Consider the following 20,199-nt stretch of genomic DNA (forward strand, 5'->3'; position numbering starts at 1 on the left):
CTTCTGTCCTTTGCTGAATAAGCTTTCTCTTCTTTGATATTCAGTTCTCTGCTAAGTTCAAGAATGGCTCTTTTTTAAAGTTTAAGGATATGTTCCTTTTTCATCTTCCATATATGCTTTACTGAACTCTATCTTCTTTATGATCAGAATACCTGTAAATTTAAAATTATTCCTTGCAAACTTTACATGGGCCATTATTTAAAACATCTTGTTATTTGAGTGATATGTTTTGTTGACAGGGAACTTATGTTGAGGGAATCAAAGAGGAAGTTGTTCTATCCCCTGCTCATGCTCTTTCCTTAATAGCAGCTGGTGAAGGTATTGGAACTTATATCACACTATTTTCTCATTCAAATATCTACCATATTTTATTTATTCTACACATTTAGTAGCCATTTATGTATATGCAGCTTCACCAATATATGCTCTTTTTGATGTCATCCTGGAAAACAATCCTTTAGATTTCTTCTATATTTATGCGCTTATCTTGTAGAGAAACTTCTTTCCCTACCCAATAATTCTTTTTGCACCAGACATCATGATTTCACGAGAACTGATGCACTCTTGTGTTTTTTCACACTACTGAGATTTTGTAGGATTCTTGTCACTTGTGCAATTAAACGCTTATTTGATTTATTTATTTATTTATTTATTTTTTTTGCAGAGCATAGGCATGTGGGTTCTAATAATTTCAATTTATTTAGCAGTCGCAGCCACACTATTTTCACCTTGGTAATTATTTCTGATTTTCAGGCAATTACTTTTCAAACATGCCTAGTTCTGCCTATTTTGACATTGCTATAATTCTATGTTCTGTATGCTTAGTTGTTGTGCCAACCATGAACGAAACACCATGTGTTCATTAGGAAATTAGAGGCGCTGATGGAATTATTCAACATGGACCCTAGATAGTAAGAACTATGCAGTTCTTTGACAAATTAGAAGGGATATAGCTGGAGCATGGGGATCAATCAATGCATTTGAGATGGTGGCTTCCAATTCTAAGATAGATATTAATGAGGATGAATCTCCAGATATACATCAAGAAAGAGAATTAGTATTAGTTGGAATTAAATTGAGATTACTACTAGTTGGAATTAAATTAGGATTAATATTTATTAGAGTCAAATTAGGAGTAGCTAATTAAGTTATAAGAAAATTAGAATTAGAATCCTAATAGGCTTTGGATTTTTTAGAGAAGCCTATAAATAAGGGTAATTGATGTAAACCAAAGTGATGGATTGATGATTAATAATATCATGTTTTATTGCACACTCTGCAATTTTCAATGATGAGACTCCATTAATTTTCTTTTAGGTGAGATTCCTAGAAGACCCTAGTGTCTTCTTATTTTCTTTCTTTATATTATTTTTTTACTTAATTTTGCTACCCTAAACTACATACCTTGTTCCTTTCCTTAAACCCTAAAAAAGTAAAAACTCTAGCCCACCTATTTGGTTGTAGGGAACCATCGCAGGGTTGTCCTACATCTGATACTCTTTTGATGGATAAAATTTTTGGACCTTTCTCTACTTGTGTATGTCATCCTTGTGCGAGGGCTGTGATCATTTAGGACACTCCTCAAAGTGAGAGAAATTGGAATTCTTCTAAATATATAAGGATTTAAAAAAACATAAAACACTCTTTTTAACAAGAAACTACACTTCTAAATATAGTGCTTTACAAAAGTGATAAGTGATGAGAGAGAGAGCGAGAGAGGGTGAGAGAGAGGGCAACGGCGATTGTGATGGCGAGGAGGAGGAGGAGGAGGGCTGGCTAAGTTGAACAAGAGGAAAGCGCTGTTGGAATTTGAGGATTTGGAAGAGGCCAGACGAGTCGTCTCCTCTGGGAGCTGCGCGTGGGAAGGAACCCAGGTAAGGTTGGAACATTGGAGCCCTAGGAGCGGATGTTGGGCAGAGGGGGAAGAGAGAAGGGACGTCTGGGTAAGGATTGTTGGGCTCCCAATTTCGTTATGGAGCCCAGAAATTTTGAGGAGAGTGGGGGATGCATGTGGTGGTTTTATCACCGCCGATGAAAATACGAGATCGATGAGAGATCTCCAATGGGCCAGAATCCTAGTGAAATGGGGAGGGGAAGCTAAACCGAACGTGTTGGAAATCGAAGGGGAGGAAGAAAGCTACGTTGTGTCCCTATGGTGGGAATGTTGGCCGGTGTTGAGGAGGAAATGCAGGGACGAAGTTGATCGTCAAAGCAGGGAGGTTAGGGGTGAGGAGGATCCACGCGCGGGGCAGCGAGTGATGAAGGGTTGGGGGAGCGGGAGGCTCGAGATGCTGCACCCGTCAGACGATGGGACGGTGCTGCAGGGGGTGGGTCGGGTCGGATCGAGACCAGTCCAGAGTTAAGCCCGTCCACCCGTAATTGGGTCTCATCTGATGATATGAAGTCTTTAAGCCCAATCGCGGGCCCAAGGGAAACAAGAAGGGAGGGCGGGCCTAGCCTATTGTTTGGGTCCATGGACTTGAAAAATAAAGGGGTGGTTGTAAGTGATGTTGGCCCAGACGAAGGCCCATCGGAAGTTGTGGGCTGCTATTCTAAAGGTCCAGCGTTGTCTCTAGCCCAGCTGACAAATAAAGGCCTGTGTTGTTTAAAGGCCTGCACAACAAGGAAGGGCTCTAAGGCATTAGCAGTTCAAGAGGTAACGGGCCTTAGTTTGAAGGGTTCTGCGCACAGTCATTCTCCAGAAGCAGAGTTCTTTGCTGCGAGGGAGAATGAGGATACAAGGAAGCTACAAGGAGGGGTGAGGCTGACAGTGACGGATAGGGCGCTTGAGGAGGAATCAATGAGGTATGGAAAGGGGATTGGTTCCTGGGGGAAAAGGGAAATGGGGAACTCTCATCTTAATTCTTTTCCTTTTGATCGGACTCTGGGGGGGAGTTTTTCGATCATTCTGGGGATTTGGATGAGGAGGGTCGGGCCGATAAATCACTGTGGCTAACAGTGTATAAGGCATGCAATGAAAGGATTAAGGAATGTAAGGAACTGGGAGGCATCCACTGCAACAGTGACAAAGGTAGGGAGATGGAAGGGGTAGGCGATATAGATGATGCTCAAGTTGTGAGAAGTGAGCTGGAGGGTAACTGGGAAGAGAGTGGATTGGCAAGATTCAGCAAGTTTCTGGGCTTCCCTATGGAGGGATTGGAGAAGGAAATCCTAAATTTTCTGACAAAGATCAGGAAAAGAAGGGAGAAAATACATAGCAAAGAGTTACGGGAAAAGTCTAAATTTGAAAGGGAGTTAAAACGTTTAGAATGTTCCATAAACTATGAGGGAGGGCTGAAACAGAAAGGCTCGGTACAGGGCAAAGGGCGCCAAATTGTAGTTGTCCAATGAAGGTGAAAATTTTGAGCTGGAATGTGAGGGGGGCAAATGATAGCTCCAAAAGAAAAGTAATTAAGATGTTTATAAGAAATCAGAGGGTGGACTTAACGTGCATTCAGGAGACAAAAGTGCAGTGTATGACGGATAGCATTGCGAGAAGTATAGGCTCTGGGAGATTCCTAGGCTGGAGAGCAGTGAATGCGGAGGGAGCTTCGGGAGGTATTCTTATATGCTGGGATAGAAGGGCTCTGGACATGCTAGATTGGGAGGAGGGTCAGTTTACCTTGTCCTGCAGATTCCGCAATGTAGAAGATGGAAATGTATGGGTTTTTACGGGAGTGTATGGCCCTTTTTCTAAGGTAGAGAGGGATGCTTTATGGGAAGAGTTTGGGGCGATCAGAGGGCTGTGGGAGGATCCTTGGTGCATAGGGGGGGATTTTAACATTACTTTGTTTTCAAGGGAAAGGAGTGGGCAGAGGAGGATTAGCTCAGCAATGAGAAATTTTGCTGAAATTGTGGATGATCTTGGGCTGGTGGATCTTCCTCTGCAGGGGGGAGATTTTACTTGGAATGAGGGTCTACATAATCAGTCTTGGGCTCGTTTAGACAGGTTTCTAGTGTCTCCCAGCTGGATAGATCAATTCAGTGGGATTAACCAGTGCAGGCTGCCCCGTCCGGTGTCCGATCATTTCCCAATTATGTTAGTGGGGGGTGGGATAAGACGAGGCCCGACCCCATTCAGATTTGAAAATATGTGGCTTAAGGTTGAGGGATTTAAAGAGCTGGTACGCAGCTGGTGGCAAGGTATTGATGTTAGGGGTAGTGCTAGCTACAAGTTGGCTACTAAAATGAAGGATATCAAACAGAAGCTGAAAGTGTGGAATAGAGAAGTATTTGGTAAGCTGGAGAGCAACAAATCTGCAGCTTTGCAACAGGTGGAATTTTGGGATAGGGAGGAAAATGACAGAATTCTGACTATGGAGAAATCAGAACTTAAGAAAGAGGCAAAAGAAAATTACAAAAAATGGGTGATTATGGAGGAAACTCACTGGAGACAACTTTCTAGGGAGATATGGCTGAAAGAGGGGGATAGAAACACGGGTTTCTTTCATCGTATGACAAGTGCTCACCGTAGAAATAATTGTATGGAGAGAGTTAAGATTAATGGGGAGTGGTTTCTAGAGGAGCAGGAAATTAGAGAAGGAATAACTAATGCGTTTAAAGAGCTACTTTCAGAAGATTCGGGGTGGAAGGCGGATATTGGGAGTCTTCAGCTAGATCAGATCAGTCAAGAAGAGTCCGAGATTTTGGAGAGGCCCTTTACAGAGGAGGAGATTCAGGGGGCTTTAATGGAGATGAATGGGGATAAAGCCCCTGGTCCGGATGGTTTTACTCTGGCTTTTTGGCAAAGTTGTTGGGAGTTTATTAAAGAGGAGATTATAGAAATGTTCAAGGAATTCTATGAGCATAGCTCTTTCCTCAAAAGCCTTAACAATACTTTTTTGGTTTTGATCCCCAAGAAATGTGGTGTTGAGGATCTTGGGGATTTTAGACCTATTAGTCTATTAGGGGGTCTTTACAAGTTATTGGCTAAAGTGCTGGCTAACAGATTGAAGAGAGTGGTTGGTAAGGTGGTCTCAAATTCTCAGAATGCCTTTGTGAGGGGAAGACAGATTCTTGACGCTTCTCTAATAGCAAATGAAGTGATAGACTCATGGCAAAAACGAAGAGAAAAGGGTCTTATATGCAAACTGGATATAGAGAAAGCTTATGATAGTATCAATTGGAAGTTTCTATTGAAGGTGTTGCAGAAAATGGGCTTTGGGTCTAAGTGGGTGGGGTGGATGTGGAGTTGTATATCTTCAGCTAAATTCTCAGTGATGGTTAATGGAGTGCCTGCAGGTTTCTTTCCTAGCTCCAAAGGTCTTAGACAAGGAGATCCCTTGTCTCCTTATCTCTTTGTTATGGGAATGGAAGTGTTGGATGTTCTTATTAGGAGAGCTGTGGAGGGGGGCTTCTTATCAGGGTGCAACATAAGGGGCGGTAGTGAGTCTCCATTGCATATCTCTCATTTGTTCTTTGCGGACGATACCATCATATTCTGTGAGGCCAGAAAGGACCACTTAACTCATTTAAGTTGGATCTTGTTTTGGTTTGGAGCGGCTTCAGGACTAAAGATTAACCTAGCAAAGAGTGAAATCATTCCAGTGGGAGAGGTGGTGGGGATGGAGGAGTTGGCTGTTGAACTAGGGTGCAAGGTGGGCTCTTTACCTTCTCAGTACTTGGGTCTACCCTTAGGGGTACTCAATAGAGCGCCTTATATGTGGGATGGGGTGGAAGAGAGAGTCAGGAGAAGACTAGCTCTTTGGAAAAGACAATATATATCTAAAGGGGGAAGAGTTACCTTAATAAAAAGCACTTTGGCTAGCATGCCAATCTACCAAATGTCAATCTTCAGGATGCCCAAGATGGTGGCTAGAAGACTTGAGAAAGTGCAAAGGGACTTTTTGTGGGGAGGAGGACATATGGAGGGGAAAACTCACTTGGTTAATTGGGAGGTGGTATGTACAGATAAGGCTAAAGGTGGGCTAGGTATTAGAAAGCTAGCCTTGTTGAACAAAGCATTACTTGGCAAATGGATATGGAGGTATGCTTGTGACAAAGATAATCTTTGGAAACAAGTGATCAAGGTGAAGTACGGGCAAGAGGATTTCGGGTGGAGGCCAAAGAAGGCTATGGGGGCGGTGGGAGTAGGGGTGTGGAAGGAGATATGGAAAGAATCAGAATGGTGCTGGAATAACATGATTTTCAAAGTAGGGAAGGGCAACACAATCAGATTTTGGACAGATGTGTGGTGTTCAGAGACAGCGTTGTCCAATTGTTTTCCTCATCTCTTTGCTATGGCAGTTCAAAGGAACGCAACGGTTGAGGAAATGTGGGATCAAAATTCGGGTCACGGAAATTGGAATCTAAATTTTTTGAGGGATTTCAATGATTGGGAGTTGGGGTTGGTTGGGGATTTTCTTCAGATTTTGAGGGGCCACAAACCCTCTGGGGTAGAAGACTCAGTCCTGTGGAGTAAAGGAAGAAGGGCGCACTTCAGGGTAAAGGAAGCGTATAATTTGCTGGTGAGATCTGATGATACAGGCTTTCCTTCAAGAAGCATTTGGGTGACAAGGGTGCCAACTAAAGTTTGCTTTTTTGCATGGGAGGCGACGTGTGGGAGGGTGCTGACTTTGGATAGACTTCAAAGAAGAGGTTTACAACTTCCAAATCGCTGCTTTCTGTGTGGTTGTGAGGAAGAAAGTGTAAATCATATACTCATACACTGTACAGTGGTTAGAGTTCTATGGGATATAGTGTTTGGTTTAGTAGATGTGAAATGGGTTTTCCCAGAAACTGTAAAGGATGTTTTAGTTAGTTGGAGGGGTTCGTTTGTGGGAAAGAAAAGGAAAAAGATTTGGGAAGCCATTCCGTTGTGTATTTTTTGGACGGTGTGGAAGGAAAGGAATAGATTAGCCTTTAGGGGGGGGGTGTTGAACGTTCAGAAGTTAAAGAATTTTTTTGTTTGTAATTTGTGGAGTTGGGCCAAACTGTATGTAGGTGAGGAGGCGTTTTCCCTTATAGGATTTCTTGAGTGGATGGCTTCCACTTAATGGGAGGTGGTTCTGTTTTTGTTGTTTTTTGAGGCTTAGAGGCCTTGTATACCCCCTGTATACTTTGTGGCGTTTTGCCTTTGATTGAATATACTTTACTTATCAAAAAAAAAAAAGAAACTACACTTACATTGTATGAGGTAAAAAAAATTTACACAAATAAAGAAGGATCAGAATCTTTCAAAAAAAATTTGTTTGTGAAATTAAAGAGATTCCCTTTTAGACTATTACATAATTAAACATCAAAATCCTTTTGCAGAGTCACCCTTGGTTCAATATTTATTAATGTGTTGATAGCTTCAGCTTTAGTCAGTTATATATTTTTATAAGCAAAAATACATAAATTAGATCAAAAGAATGTCAAACAGGGGTCAATCCATGTGCACAGGAAGTACACAAGTTACACCAAAAGATAAATCAGGGAGAAGCAACAAATAATAAAGGAGAATGAGGAATTACAGCTGTTAGTCAGTCTAAAGAATAACCTTTATTAATGAAATTCATGAAGAATATCTAATAACCACAATCAAGTAGACCATGAAACATGCACTGCAGAACACTTCCATCATTGTGTTCAGGCGCACTCAATGGCACCAAACTTTACAAACATCAAGGACCATAAATCTTGAACTACCAAGCATTGGAGCAAATGGATAGACATTCACCTCATCCCTGTTGCACATGCAGCATGCTTCACCAGTGGGCCTTCCTCTCCTCTCCAGCTGGTCTGTGGTTAAGTTCCTTTCATATACTGCTACCAGACAGAGAACTCTTTAGAATGGCCTGACCATTTGAAGCCTCTATGACCGGGGCATTAACATCAAATTCCAGTAAACCAGACGTTCTTTGGTCCATTTCTGTTTTTGTTGCAACTGTTCTCTCCCTTACTTCCAATCTATGTTCACTTTTCATGAAGGAATGAACCATATCCAGCTCCAATCATAGAACTTCCTGGTGAATCTTGGACCAATATCCTCATCTCTTACCAGCACCAACAACTGCTACCCTAGCCTTTATCTTTGTGATTTTTAACATTTGGTCTTAACTTCTATACATCTAACCTAAATCTCATTCTCTCCTATTCCCCACCGTACAGACAATGTGTTGCAAAAAATTGCCCTCACCTCTTAATGTTCTTCCACCAACCTTTTCCAAGCAGGGTCCTTTGTCTCCTTCTGCTCTTGCACAAACCCTTTCCAGACATCCCCTGGTCAATTTTTTTTCTCAAACATCTCTACCACAGGGTCCCATGCAGCTTTAACCTTGTGAAAACTCCAAAAAGGATGCCCAAATAGGTAGAGGGCAAATTCCCCTCCTAGCATTCCAACAAAGGCTTGCTTGGTTAATTATTAAATTGTAACGTTATAACTCAGAAAAAGGGGCAGTTCTTTTTAAGCTTGTTTAAGGTTTTTTCTCCAACTTTTTCCACAATGGCCTAACTAAAACCTTGATTGTGATAATATTTATGAAAGGAAAAGGAGGCTTTTGAATTTCTATTATACGTTCTTTATGAATATGATAGACAAACAGTTGTATCTCCATTCTTCTTGGGTGTGCAACCTAATGAAGTTGAGCCTTTCGTAATAGATTATGTTGACTGCCTTAGTAAAAGTGGGAATCTGACTCTTCAGGGTACTTGTAAACAAAGGTATTTATATGGCAATGTTGCCAAGTGCTATGCATTTAGTAATTTGGACATTTCCCTGTTAAGCTATGACATTATGCCTTTTGACGAATTGGGCCTACTTTGAGCATATTATTCTTTATTCATATAATTATTTTTATTCTGCTAATGGATATGTTTTGTATATCAGACCATTGAAAGCAGTCCTCATGGGGAAATTGAAGGAGAAGAAGATGTGACCTTGTCCCAGTTGGTAAATCTTGCTCAGCCATCTTATTTTATTTGCTTCAACAAGAGGATTGTAGTTTGATAATGTATTTGAATATTTATTTTCTTTATTTAAATCATGTATGCAACCCTAGATATAACTCAATTTTCTTCTGCAGAATTTAATTGATCTTGCGGGATCTGAAAGTTCTAAAACTGAAACTACTGGATTGCGGAGAAAAGAGGGTTCATACATTAATAAAAGCTTACTTACTCTTGGCACTGTAAGATATTGCTTCTTTTGTTCCTTTTATCTTTCTTCTTTGAATGCTCTTATACATCTGTTAACCCCACTCACATGGTTTGTCCCTTTGTTCTTCTGTTCAACGCACTATATATGTAGACTTTTTTTGATTCACATATTGCTAGAATTTTTTATGGATACATATTTTAGTTTCTCAGTAATAAGGTGCATATTTCTTCTGTGCATTGTGCTTATGCATGTAATCTGTAAGTTAAATATCTTATAATGATTCAGACAATATGGAAGCTAAATTGATTTGATCCAACCATAATACTCTTTAAGGGATGAACTTGATTCTTAGCATTGTTTGAGTATGCATTCATGTAATCTGCATCTATAATTCCAGTTAATCTGTCCCTAATCATTATCCTGTTCTCTTTTCTAATCAGTATAAGTCTTCTAATTTTTACCTTATTAAATGCATTTGATTGTAGGTGATTTCCAAACTAACGGATGACAAGGCAACTCATATTCCCTATCGAGATTCAAAACTCACCCGTTTGTTGCAGTCATCCCTAAGTGGCCATGGACGTGTTTCTGTGAGTTTGATACAGTAGTCCTAATTACTCATTGTCCATGTGATTAGCACTTTTTTATACAACTATTGAATTACTGGTCATATATAACTGTTTGTCACATTTTTATGCATTCATTCTCAGTTTTTGGTAAGATATTTATTCACTTTTCAAGACATTATCATTGGAATTGTATTCTGATGCATTTTCTTTACTTATATTTTTTCCTTTCTTTGTAGCTTATTTGCACTGTAACACCTGCATCTAGCAATACTGAAGAGACACACAATACACTAAAGTTTGCGCATCGAAGCAAGCGTGTTGAAATCAAGGCTTCTCAAAATAAGGTTAGTTTAGATGCAGTGTTATGAATACGAGAAATTGTCTGAGAGTTGCCACTTCACGTAATATCCCTAATATTTCCTCTTCCAGATTATGGATGAGAAGTCTCTTATAAAAAAGTACCAAAAGGAAATTTCCAGTTTAAAACAAGAGCTTCAGCAGTTAAAACGTGGAATGATGGAGAACCCATATATGATGACTGGGTCTACCCAAGAAGATTTGGTTAACTTGAAGCTTCAGGTTTGAGCTGTTCTCTTTGGACATTAACCATAATGATTGACTTGCTTTCGTTGAAATAATTAATCAAATGATTTCTTATTTGATCTACAATACTCAGCTTAATAATGCAGAGATCACTATTTTTCTCTTTATGTCTTGCTATAATTTTTTTTTGTATTGCCTCTCTCTTAATGGCCTTTTTCCAATGGATTCAAAGATTAGCTAACGATGAATGCATTACTTAGCAAAAAGATGAGTGATGCTTGGGAAAATTGTTGTAAGCTAAAACATGAAAATTTTTTTCTCTTAAATCCTCTCTTCAGCCCTACTTATGGATATTTAACTTCCTATTCATGGGGTTGATTCATGTTTATTTTGGTTTTGAGCCTGAACTAAGATGTCTTGATTTTGTTTTCTTGTGTTTATTTGCGACCTGTTTAGCTTAAGCTAATTGCTGTTCTTACTGACTATGATTTTGTTATTAATTTTTTTTGTAAGAGACATTTAGTTTTGCAAGTTCACCTAATTGTGCCATGCATTTTTTTTTTTTCTGTGCTTTACGTGGCTGCAGAAAACAAAGTTTGCTTGGCTCTGTAAAGATCATATTCCTAATCACCATTAAAGAATCTATTGTTGAAATGTTTGTTACTAATGTATTGTTTTATGTTGTCAAAGTTGGAAGCTGGTCAGGTTAAATTACAATCAAGATTGGAGGAGGAGGAACAAGCCAAGGCTGCTTTGATGGGAAGAATTCAGCGTTTAACTAAACTTATCTTGGTTTCTACAAAAAATAGTATGCCATCAAGCCTTCCTGATACGGCTGGCCATAGGCGAAGGCATTCTTTTGGAGAAGATGAGGTGCTTGATTTTGCATTTTAAGATTAGTCCACATTGTAAACAGTTTCTTGGTGGTTTACATAATAGGATCGTATTCCAATGTATTGGATTAAAAGAGTGTATGTCTTCTTTTGTCAAATGAACATTTTGCCCTGTTCTTGATGCAGCTAGCATACTTGCCTAATAGAAAAAGGGAATACATGATTGGTGATGATACTGGAAGCTTTGATTCTGAGCTTTTGGAAGGAAGGAGTGACATCACTTATCTAGATGATTTGGTTAAAGACTACAAAAGGAACAGGAGGCGTGGAATGCTTGGATGGTTTAAACTGAAAGTAAATTCTTTTTCTTACTACCCTTTCCTTTTCTTTTAAATGAAGCTGATTCATTTATGTTAGGTTATTAGAAACGGATAAGAAATATAAAGAATAGTAATTTTTTTCTCTTTCCAGAAGTTGATTTATTTTCTCAAAATACTTGATTCAAGGCAACTAAGCTTCAAAACCTTTCTTGTGCAGAAACCTGAGAACCTGGGTGGATTTTCGCCAAATGCTGATACTGAGAGCTCGACAAGTGCGTCACCTTCATCCAGTTCAAAGTCATTGCAAAACAGAGTCATGTTTAATGATAAAAAAGATGCACGGAGAAAATCAACCAGTAGAAGGGGTGATGATTCTTCGGTTGTCAACTCATTTTCAGAAAGGACCCAAGCAGGTGACTTGTTCTGTGCTGCCGTTGGAGGCCGGCGTCTGCCTTCGGTAAGAGAAACTCTGAGCACTAGTTTTATGATGCTTCCATTTGTGGATAAACATGCTAGAGGAGAGGAGCATATTCTTCTTTTGTGGCACAATTATTTAAGAGTATTGGTAGATATTATATTTGATGAAATATGAGAAAGAAAAAATGATTCTATTTTTCATTTCTTGAATAGAGAAGAAATTACACTGCTATAAGTAATGGAGTGGCTGAAAATACCATCTCATTATTCACGGGATGAATAATTTTGGGAAACAAAATAATTATGAGACTGGGTAACATGCTATCAGAATCTCCTTACTATGGAAAATACCAAACAAAGCTGATTAATTTACAACTGTGGCTAATTAATTTACAGCTGTAGATCAAGGTAATTAATTTACGGCTGTAGCTAATTAATTTATAGCTGTAAATCTCCCAGAAATCAGACCAACAACTGAAAGAGTTCCACAATATTCCTACTTGTTTCCCTTCAGCATAACTGCCATTTTCAGTTGTGTATTCTTCTTTCCTCTGAGTTTGTATATTTTGCATTATGTCTTTCAAATGCAAAGTTTATTATAGTTTAGTTGCTCCTAAGCATGATTTTGGAGCCGTGTTGTTTTATAAGTATTTTAAAAAAATGTGCTAAGAAAAACATTAATCTTTACCTGATCATATTTTCTCGTTGGCTCCCCACTCCAAAAAGGAAAAAAAAACCTGTCTATCATACGCTATGCTTTAAGTGTTTAAGTCAAATCTGGAGATGGCATGAAGTTTTTTGAGGTTTTGTGCATCAGGGGAAGGATTTTCCACATTGTCCCTTTCTCATGAACCTTTACACAATGCTTAAATGAAAGGCTTTCATGATTAGAGAGATTGGAGGTGATAAGGAGGGAGTGGATATTGTCGTGTGGTGTTGCATATTCAGGACATACTGAAAATATCATAAGCTCTTTTCCTTGTCTACGGTTTTGGATTTTATTTATTCCTAAGTGGCAAGTGTGTGAACATTCTGGAATCTCAAGGGGATGAGGTTCTTTTCTTCTCTTTTTGTTCTCTATTGAGTGGATCTGTGATGTGTAGGAGGTTTTGGAGTTACTTAGGAATCTGTTGTCCATCCAGTGTAAGCTTCTTCATTGCAGCTGGCAGCTTTATGTTCCATGATGTTACTCTCTCTTTTTTTTTGAGTGCTCCCACAGCCCCTGAGATTTTTTGCTCCATCATAGAATCAAGATGTTTTGTAATTTTCAGCATGCAAATTTGTTATGGATGTTTCCAATCTACAAAAATTGCCTATTCAACTCTTCTAAATTTATACTTTAGAACTTTGCTTCTTTAGTTAGTTGACCATTGTTCATCTAAAAAAAGTCTGGAACACTTTTTAATGACATGAACTTGTAAGTTGCAATGACCCATTTTAAATTAGGGTTGCTGATTTTATTTTGGTTATTTTAGGTATTTCTGAATAAGCCAAATTTGGCAATTGTTTGATTTTATTCTGTGATTTATACTTTCCTTTTATTTTTGTTGTGTTAATGACTCTTAGGTATAAAGAGACTGGTTCTCTTGGTAGGGATTATGAGAAGATTATTTAATAAAAGTTCTATTTTTTAGTCTATACCATGTCTTTTTCTTCCATGCTGTTACCTTGGTATCCGAGCAGCGACCTGACACCAAGGGATGACGGATAGGAGTAGAACACAAGAAGTTCGTTGGTTGAAGGATTCCGTGAAGCGATTGAAGGAGTTAGCCTGTATGATGATAGCGATGAACCTCAAAATTGATCAACTAACAGAAAAATTGTTGGTTTTGGCTATTTCCATGGAGGTTGGTGGTTTAATTTCAACCAAGCCAAGAACGGGTTCTGCTTCTGTCATGAATCATACACCAACCAAATTTTCTAAATTGAATTTTCCAACTTTTGAGGAGGAAAATCTTGTGGGTTGGGCGTTCAAGTGCAAGGGGTTTTTCAAATACAATGAAGTGTTGGAATAAGAGAAGGTTGGGATTGCCTCTATTCATTTGGAGGGTATGTCTTTGGAATGGTTCCAAGGTAATGAGGCCTTTGTTAAGGAATTAAATTGAAAGACATTTGTTGTAAATATAATTGTGCAATTTGGATCGGGAACATATGACAACCCGATGGGCTAGATTGTTAAATTGAGGCAAACCTCGTTGGTGTGAATTTATCAGGAGCAATTTGGAGCGTTAATGGCAAGGACTAGAGGCTTAATAGAAGACTTTTTTGTGCAATGCTTCATAAGTGGTTTGAGAGATACGATTAAGAATCAAGTCATGATGTTTCAACCTACTACTTTGATTGAAGCTATAGGGTTGGCTTTACTACATGAGAATACCATGGAGGCAATGATTAAGGAAACCAAGTCCTCATCATGAATCATTGCTAGCTTGGTACCATGCACACAAGAAGTAGGAAGAGGAACCCCTGGACAAATTCCCCTAATTAGGAAAATATCTCAAGCCGAGATACAGGACAGGAGGGAAAAGAAACTATGTTGCCATTGTAATGAAAAATATGAGTCGGGGCATGAGTGCAAAAGGAGATAAATTTATTTGTTGGAAAAAGAGGAGGATGGTGAAATGATTGGTGAAAATGATGAGCTCGAAGGATAGGAGGAGCCTCTAATGTCAGTGCATGCTATTGTAGGAGCCACCTCTCAGCAAACCATGTGAATTAGAGGTAATATTAAGAAAATGGCTGTCGTCATTTTGATCGACTCCAGAAGCACCCATAATTTTCTTGATGTCACTATGGCTAAGCAAAGGTTGTGTAGTATAGCAAGACCAGCCTCTAATGGTAGTAGTGGCAGATAAAACCAAAATCGTTAGTACGACTACTTGCAAGCAATTAGCCTAGAGCATGCAAGGCAAGGAATTTAAAGCAGATATAAGGTTAATTCTTTTAGGTGGATGCGACATGGTGTTGGGGATACAATGGCTAGCTTGATTAGAGCCAATCTTATGGGATTTCAAAAATTTATGGATGGAGTTTAGGTGGGATGGGAAGGGAATGGTGTTACATGGAATTACAGTGGGTCCCTTGAAGTTTGTTTCAGCCACTCACATGGAGTGGGATCTTAAACATACACCAATAGTTACTGCTACCCATATTTTCTCGATGCAATTGGAGTTAGTTACTTATGAGTCACCTAAGGAGGCCGTAGTAAAGGAGATGTTGGAAGAATTGCAAGGGCTACTAAAAAAATATGAAGGTATAATCCTTGCACCCAAGGGCTTGCCCCCATCAAGACCTTAAGATCACTGCATTCCATTGCTGCCTAGAAGTGTTCCCCCAAACATTAGACCGTATCGGTATCCTTTAGTGTAGAAAAGAGAGATCGAAAAATTGGTCAATGAGTTGCTCGCTGCTAGTAGCATCCAAAAAAGCGTTAGTCCTCTTTCTTCACCAGTTTTACTTGTGAGGAAAAAAGACATGAGTTAGCGAATGTGTGTGGATTATTGGGCACTAAATGACATCACAATCAAGGACAAGTTTCCCATCCTAGTGATCGATGAGTTGTTGGATGAATATCATGGGGCAAAGTTCTTCTCAAAGTTGGATTTGAGATCATGTTACCACCATATTTGAGTACACCTTGGTGATATCCACAAAATGGCTTTCCGGACTCACGAAGGGCACTGTAAGGTTTTGGTCTTCAACATTCCAAGGCATCATGAACGAAAATTTCAAGCCTTATTTGAGAAAGTTTTTCGACGATATTTTGGTGTTTAGTAAGGGTTGGGTTGAGCATTTGGAACATTTGGAAATTGTGTTGGAGGTCTTGCTTCAAAACCAGTTGTATGCTAAGAACTTGAAAGTGTTCCTTGGGTGAGGAACAATTAGAATATTTGGGACACTTAATTTCCGTGCAAGGGGTGGACATTGATCCAACCAAGATTGAATGTGTGGAACAGTGGCCTATACCCAACTCTTTGAAGTCTTTATGAGGATTCTTGGGACTCATAGGTTATTATAAAAGATTTATAAAAGATTATGAGAAGACCGGTCAGCCCTTAACAGATTTACTTAGGAAGGATAATTTTTTTTTTTTTTTTTTGTTTGGAGTAAGGAAGCGAAGGATGCATTCAAGAACTTGAAGAGAACCATGTGTATGACTCCTGTCTTAGCAGTGCCTAATTTTCAGATGAAATTCAGTATTGAATGCGATGCAGCAGATGGGGGAATTGGAGCTGTACTATCACAATAAGGATGACTTGTGGCTTACTTGAGCAAAGGTTTGTCACCCAAACATCTTGGCATGTTTGGCTATGAAAAAGAGATGATGACAGTCGTGTATGTGGTGCAAAAATGATGTCCTTATCTTATAGGGAGGCATTTCAAGGTGTATACTGATAATTTCAGCTTAAAGTACATGTTGGAACAATGCATCTTTATTCCAATGCAGCAGAAATGGTCCTCTAAGTTGATTGGTTCTGATTTTAAAATATATTTCAGAAGTGGGAAAGAGGATAAGGTTGTTGATTCGTTGTTTAGAATGAATGAGTCCTCTAAAAGAGTAATAGTGATGGCTATTTCATTTCTGTTGGTTGATTAGGTGGAACAACTCAAGCAAGAATGGCAGGAGGACGTGGAAATTCATAAATTAATTCAGGAAATGCAAGCAAACCCAACTTCTCATTCCAAGTTCAGTTGGGAACATGACTTAAGTACAAGGGGAGGCTATGGTTAGGCAGGAGTTCAAACTTGAAAGCCGTTATACTTAAAGAGGCTCACGCTGGTGTAGAAGGAGGACATTCTGGTGTAAAGAAGACCTTGGTAAGAGTCCGACGAGGTTTTTAATGGAAGAAGATGTGTAAAGAGATAGGCATATTTCTGGTTGAATGTGACATATGTCAGAGGAATAAACATGAAAATGTTTCTTACCCTGGGCTACTACAACTGTTACCCATCCTTGAGCAAGTTTGGATGGACATATCCATGGTTTTGTAGAAGGATTACACAAGTCACATGGTAAGCATGTCATATTTGTGGTGGTAGATAGGTTGAGTAAGTATGCCCATTTCATGCCTATGAGCCATCCTTATACTGCTTTGGATGTTGCACAGTCATTCATGGATAATATCTACAAATTACATGGCCCACCAAAGTCAATTATAAGTGATCGGGATCTTGTTTTTACTAGTAACTTTTGGCAAGGCTTAATTTCTCAACTGAATGTTGGTTTAAGGAGGAGCATTGCTTATCACCCTCAAACTGACAGTCAAATAGAAGTGGTTAATAAGTGCTTAGAGCAGTACTTAAGGTGTATAACAGGTGACAGACCAAAAGAGTGGACTAAATGGCTTCCTTTGGTTGAGTGGTGGTATAACACTGCCTACCATTTTTCTACTCAACTAACACCTTTTGAAGCTATTTATGGCTAACCACCCCCTACGTGTGCTACTCGTATACCTGGTGAGTCTAGTGCGGCTGTTGTTGACTAGAGTTTAAGGGATCCGGATATCATGATATGACCACTCAAGGCTAACTTTATTCAAGCCCAAGCTAGGATAAAGATGTATGCAAACCAAAAAAGAAGTTACAAGGACATTTGAAGTAAGAGATATGGTCTTCCTTTGTTTGCAACTTCATAAACAAACTATTGTGTCATTAAAAGGGAATAGGAAGTTGTCTCGTTGATTCTTTGAACCATATAAGATTATTCAATGGGTTGAACAGGTTGCCTAAAAATAGGAATTACCAACTGAGTAAAAAAGTCCATCCTATTTTTCATGTTTCTTGCTTAAAGAAGAAAATTGGGAAGTCAATCACTCCTTACATTGAGTTACCAGTAACACGAGAAGATGGACAATTGCAACTAGAGCCCATTTCTGTCTTGGATAGGAGAGTGGTCAAATGGAACAATCGTCTGGTGACACAATGGCTGGTTCAATGGTCAAATTCTTTTCCGTAAGTTGCAACGTGGGAGCATGCATTTAAGTTGCAACAAAAGTTTCCTCTATTTTAGCCTTGAGGACAAGGCTTTTCTGAAGGGGTAGGAAATGCAGCGACCCATTTTAAATTAGGGTTGCTGATTTTATTTTGGTTATTTTAGGTATTTTTGAATAAGCCAAGCTTGGCAATTGCTTGATTTTATTTGATTTTATTCAGTGATTTATGCTTCCCTTTTTTTTCTGCTGAGTTAATGACTCTTAGGTATAAAGAGACTGGTTCTTTTGGTAGAGATTATGAGAAGATTATTCAATAAAATTTCTTTTTTTTTTAGCTTATATTGTGTCTTCTTCTTCCTGGCTGTTACAAAGAAATTGGTGGCGATAGGTGCTTCAAAGCATATGGATTTTAAGTTGTAACTTCAATTAGAATTTCTAAATGACTTATTTGCAGACTGGTAGCACCATCACAGATCAAATGGATCTTTTGCGTGAGCAGATGAAGATGTTAGCTGGTGAAGTGGCATTGTGTACTAGTTCTCTGAAAAGGCTATCAGAGCAAGCAGCAAGCAATCCTGAAGATTCTCAACTTAAGGTAAGCTATCTTTTGAGATTTTCTTCATTGCAAGAAGAATGTGAGTGTGATTGATATTCAAGAGTATTCTTCTGATGATTTGATTGATGTAGGAACACATGCAGAAATTGAAAGATGAAATTAGTGAAAAGAAACTTCAAATGCGTGTACTGGAGCAACGTATGATTGGATCAGTTGAAATGACTCCACATACAAATACCATTGAAATGTCTCAGGTAACCGTGTGGCATGTGATATACATAGGTTTTGACGTAGAAGCTGATGCTAATGAATGTGAAATTATTCAGTTAAAAAAAACAAATAAGATTCAGTCAGTTTCCGTGGGTGAAGATGTATATAGGTATAGACTTTATGTCTTTATTTGATTTTATAGATTGGTTGGTTCTTACTAAGAGAGGGAGTTGTTTTTTGTGTTCTCTTTTTAATTGAGCCTTTAGGCTTTCATTGTATACGTCTTGTATACTATGATGCATTCTCTTTTTGGTGCTTGTTTACTTATTCACATTTTTTGCTTATAAAAAAAATGAATAAATTTTTTCTTACTGCATTAGTAAACTGAAAATACAAATGATTATTCTTTCACCCTTGTTTTTCTACTATAAAAAGTGGTGTTAATAGAAGTTTCTTCTTGTCAAGGTTCCTTAATCTTAGGCTTTGTTTGGAAAGTGTTTTCAAAAACAGTTCTAAAAAACAGTTTTTGAGAACAATTTTCAAAAATTGTTCTTTGATGTTTTGTAGAACAGAAATCTGCTTAGGAACGTAAAATGTTCTTAATCTATTTTTTATATTTTTAAATATGTTTTAAAAATAACTTCATCTGTAATGCTTTATTTTTAATAATTCTCTATATTTATAAAATTATTTTTTTAAATAACTCTCAGAAAATTAGTGAAAACAATTAAAAGATGTTTTATAAAATTATCATGTTTTTTGTATTCTACTTATCAAAAACGTTTTCCTATTTTTTTGTTCTGAGAATAGAAAATGGTTTTTAAAAACAATGACCAAATAGGGCCTTAATTTTCTGTTGCGAATATGTTAGCTACAATGGATGGTGGGAGGTTGTATTCGAACTTGTTAGGAAAAAGGAAGAAAAATGTGAAATGAAAGATGATGTTGAATTCTATGTGAGGTGTGGAATTCAATAACATGATGTCAGTTACCTACTTGACTACATTTTCTAAGATTTTGAAGTCAGAAAATGCTAGATTACCATAAAAAATAAGTTGTTGGATTACTGAATTAAATTGGCTTTATAAGTAGTTGGTTGCACTCTCTTGTAGGCACTGTCCAAGCTCACTACTCAGCTAAATGAGAAAACTTTTGAACTTGAGGTTTGTTGTCCTGCTTAATTGATTGCTCTAATGATATCTCATATCAAATGCCAAAAAGCATTTTACTGAATCGATCACTTTGTTGTTGGATGAAAATTCAAGATTACATCAGCAGACAATAGGATACTTCAGGAGCAACTACAGATGAAGGTAACACTCTATCACCGCAAAGTCTATTCTTCCACATTTGTAATTTTAGTACTCACTATACTTGTTATTGTTATTAGATGTCAGAGAATGCTGAGATGCAAGAAACAATTCTTCTGCTAAGGCAACAACTTAATTCATTATTAGATAAAAGCTCTAGCAGTCCACAACAAATTCCTGACAATGGGGCTAGCACACTAAAGAAATTTTCTAAGGAGTTATTTGAAAAGAAAAATGAAGGAAAAGAAGATACTTATATTGATGAAAATACACCAACTAGTGTTATGAGCTTGAATAGAATATTCTCTCAAGAGGATTCCAAAGAGTGCAATGGTGACACCTTTTTAAGCTCCCAAGTTCTTATGCAGGTTTTTTTATTTTCTCCCTTTCTGTTTTGAATGTTTCAAATAGTTACCCATTACATTATTT

At 38.2% G+C, this 20,199-nt stretch overlaps 1 protein-coding gene across 3 annotated transcripts in view; it reads left to right on the forward strand.

Annotated features, from left to right (window-relative positions):
• The window catches only part of LOC100248995 (kinesin-like protein KIN-7C, mitochondrial), a 46,245-nt gene that overhangs the window by 21,048 nt on the left and 4,998 nt on the right, over nucleotides 1-20,199 (forward strand). For 2 of the 3 annotated variants that reach the window (XM_010665893.3, XM_010665895.3), the window contains 15 exons: nucleotides 240-318; nucleotides 665-732; nucleotides 8,810-8,872; nucleotides 9,006-9,110; nucleotides 9,565-9,669; nucleotides 9,885-9,992; nucleotides 10,078-10,227; nucleotides 10,882-11,064; nucleotides 11,211-11,378; nucleotides 11,562-11,801; nucleotides 18,149-18,289; nucleotides 18,382-18,504; nucleotides 19,573-19,623; nucleotides 19,726-19,773; nucleotides 19,851-20,138. In XM_010665893.3, coding sequence (XP_010664195.1) covers nucleotides 240-318; nucleotides 665-732; nucleotides 8,810-8,872; nucleotides 9,006-9,110; nucleotides 9,565-9,669; nucleotides 9,885-9,992; nucleotides 10,078-10,227; nucleotides 10,882-11,064; nucleotides 11,211-11,378; nucleotides 11,562-11,801; nucleotides 18,149-18,289; nucleotides 18,382-18,504; nucleotides 19,573-19,623; nucleotides 19,726-19,773; nucleotides 19,851-20,138 — 1,920 coding nt within the window. The remainder of the gene's footprint in view (nucleotides 1-239; nucleotides 319-664; nucleotides 733-8,809; nucleotides 8,873-9,005; nucleotides 9,111-9,564; nucleotides 9,670-9,884; nucleotides 9,993-10,077; nucleotides 10,228-10,881; nucleotides 11,065-11,210; nucleotides 11,379-11,561; nucleotides 11,802-18,148; nucleotides 18,290-18,381; nucleotides 18,505-19,572; nucleotides 19,624-19,725; nucleotides 19,774-19,850; nucleotides 20,139-20,199) is intronic. The other variant, XM_010665894.3, reaches the window with a different exon arrangement.

This window comes from Vitis vinifera, chromosome 18 (genome assembly GCF_030704535.1).
Source record: "Vitis vinifera cultivar Pinot Noir 40024 chromosome 18, ASM3070453v1".
Taxonomy (NCBI): domain Eukaryota; kingdom Viridiplantae; phylum Streptophyta; class Magnoliopsida; order Vitales; family Vitaceae; genus Vitis; species Vitis vinifera.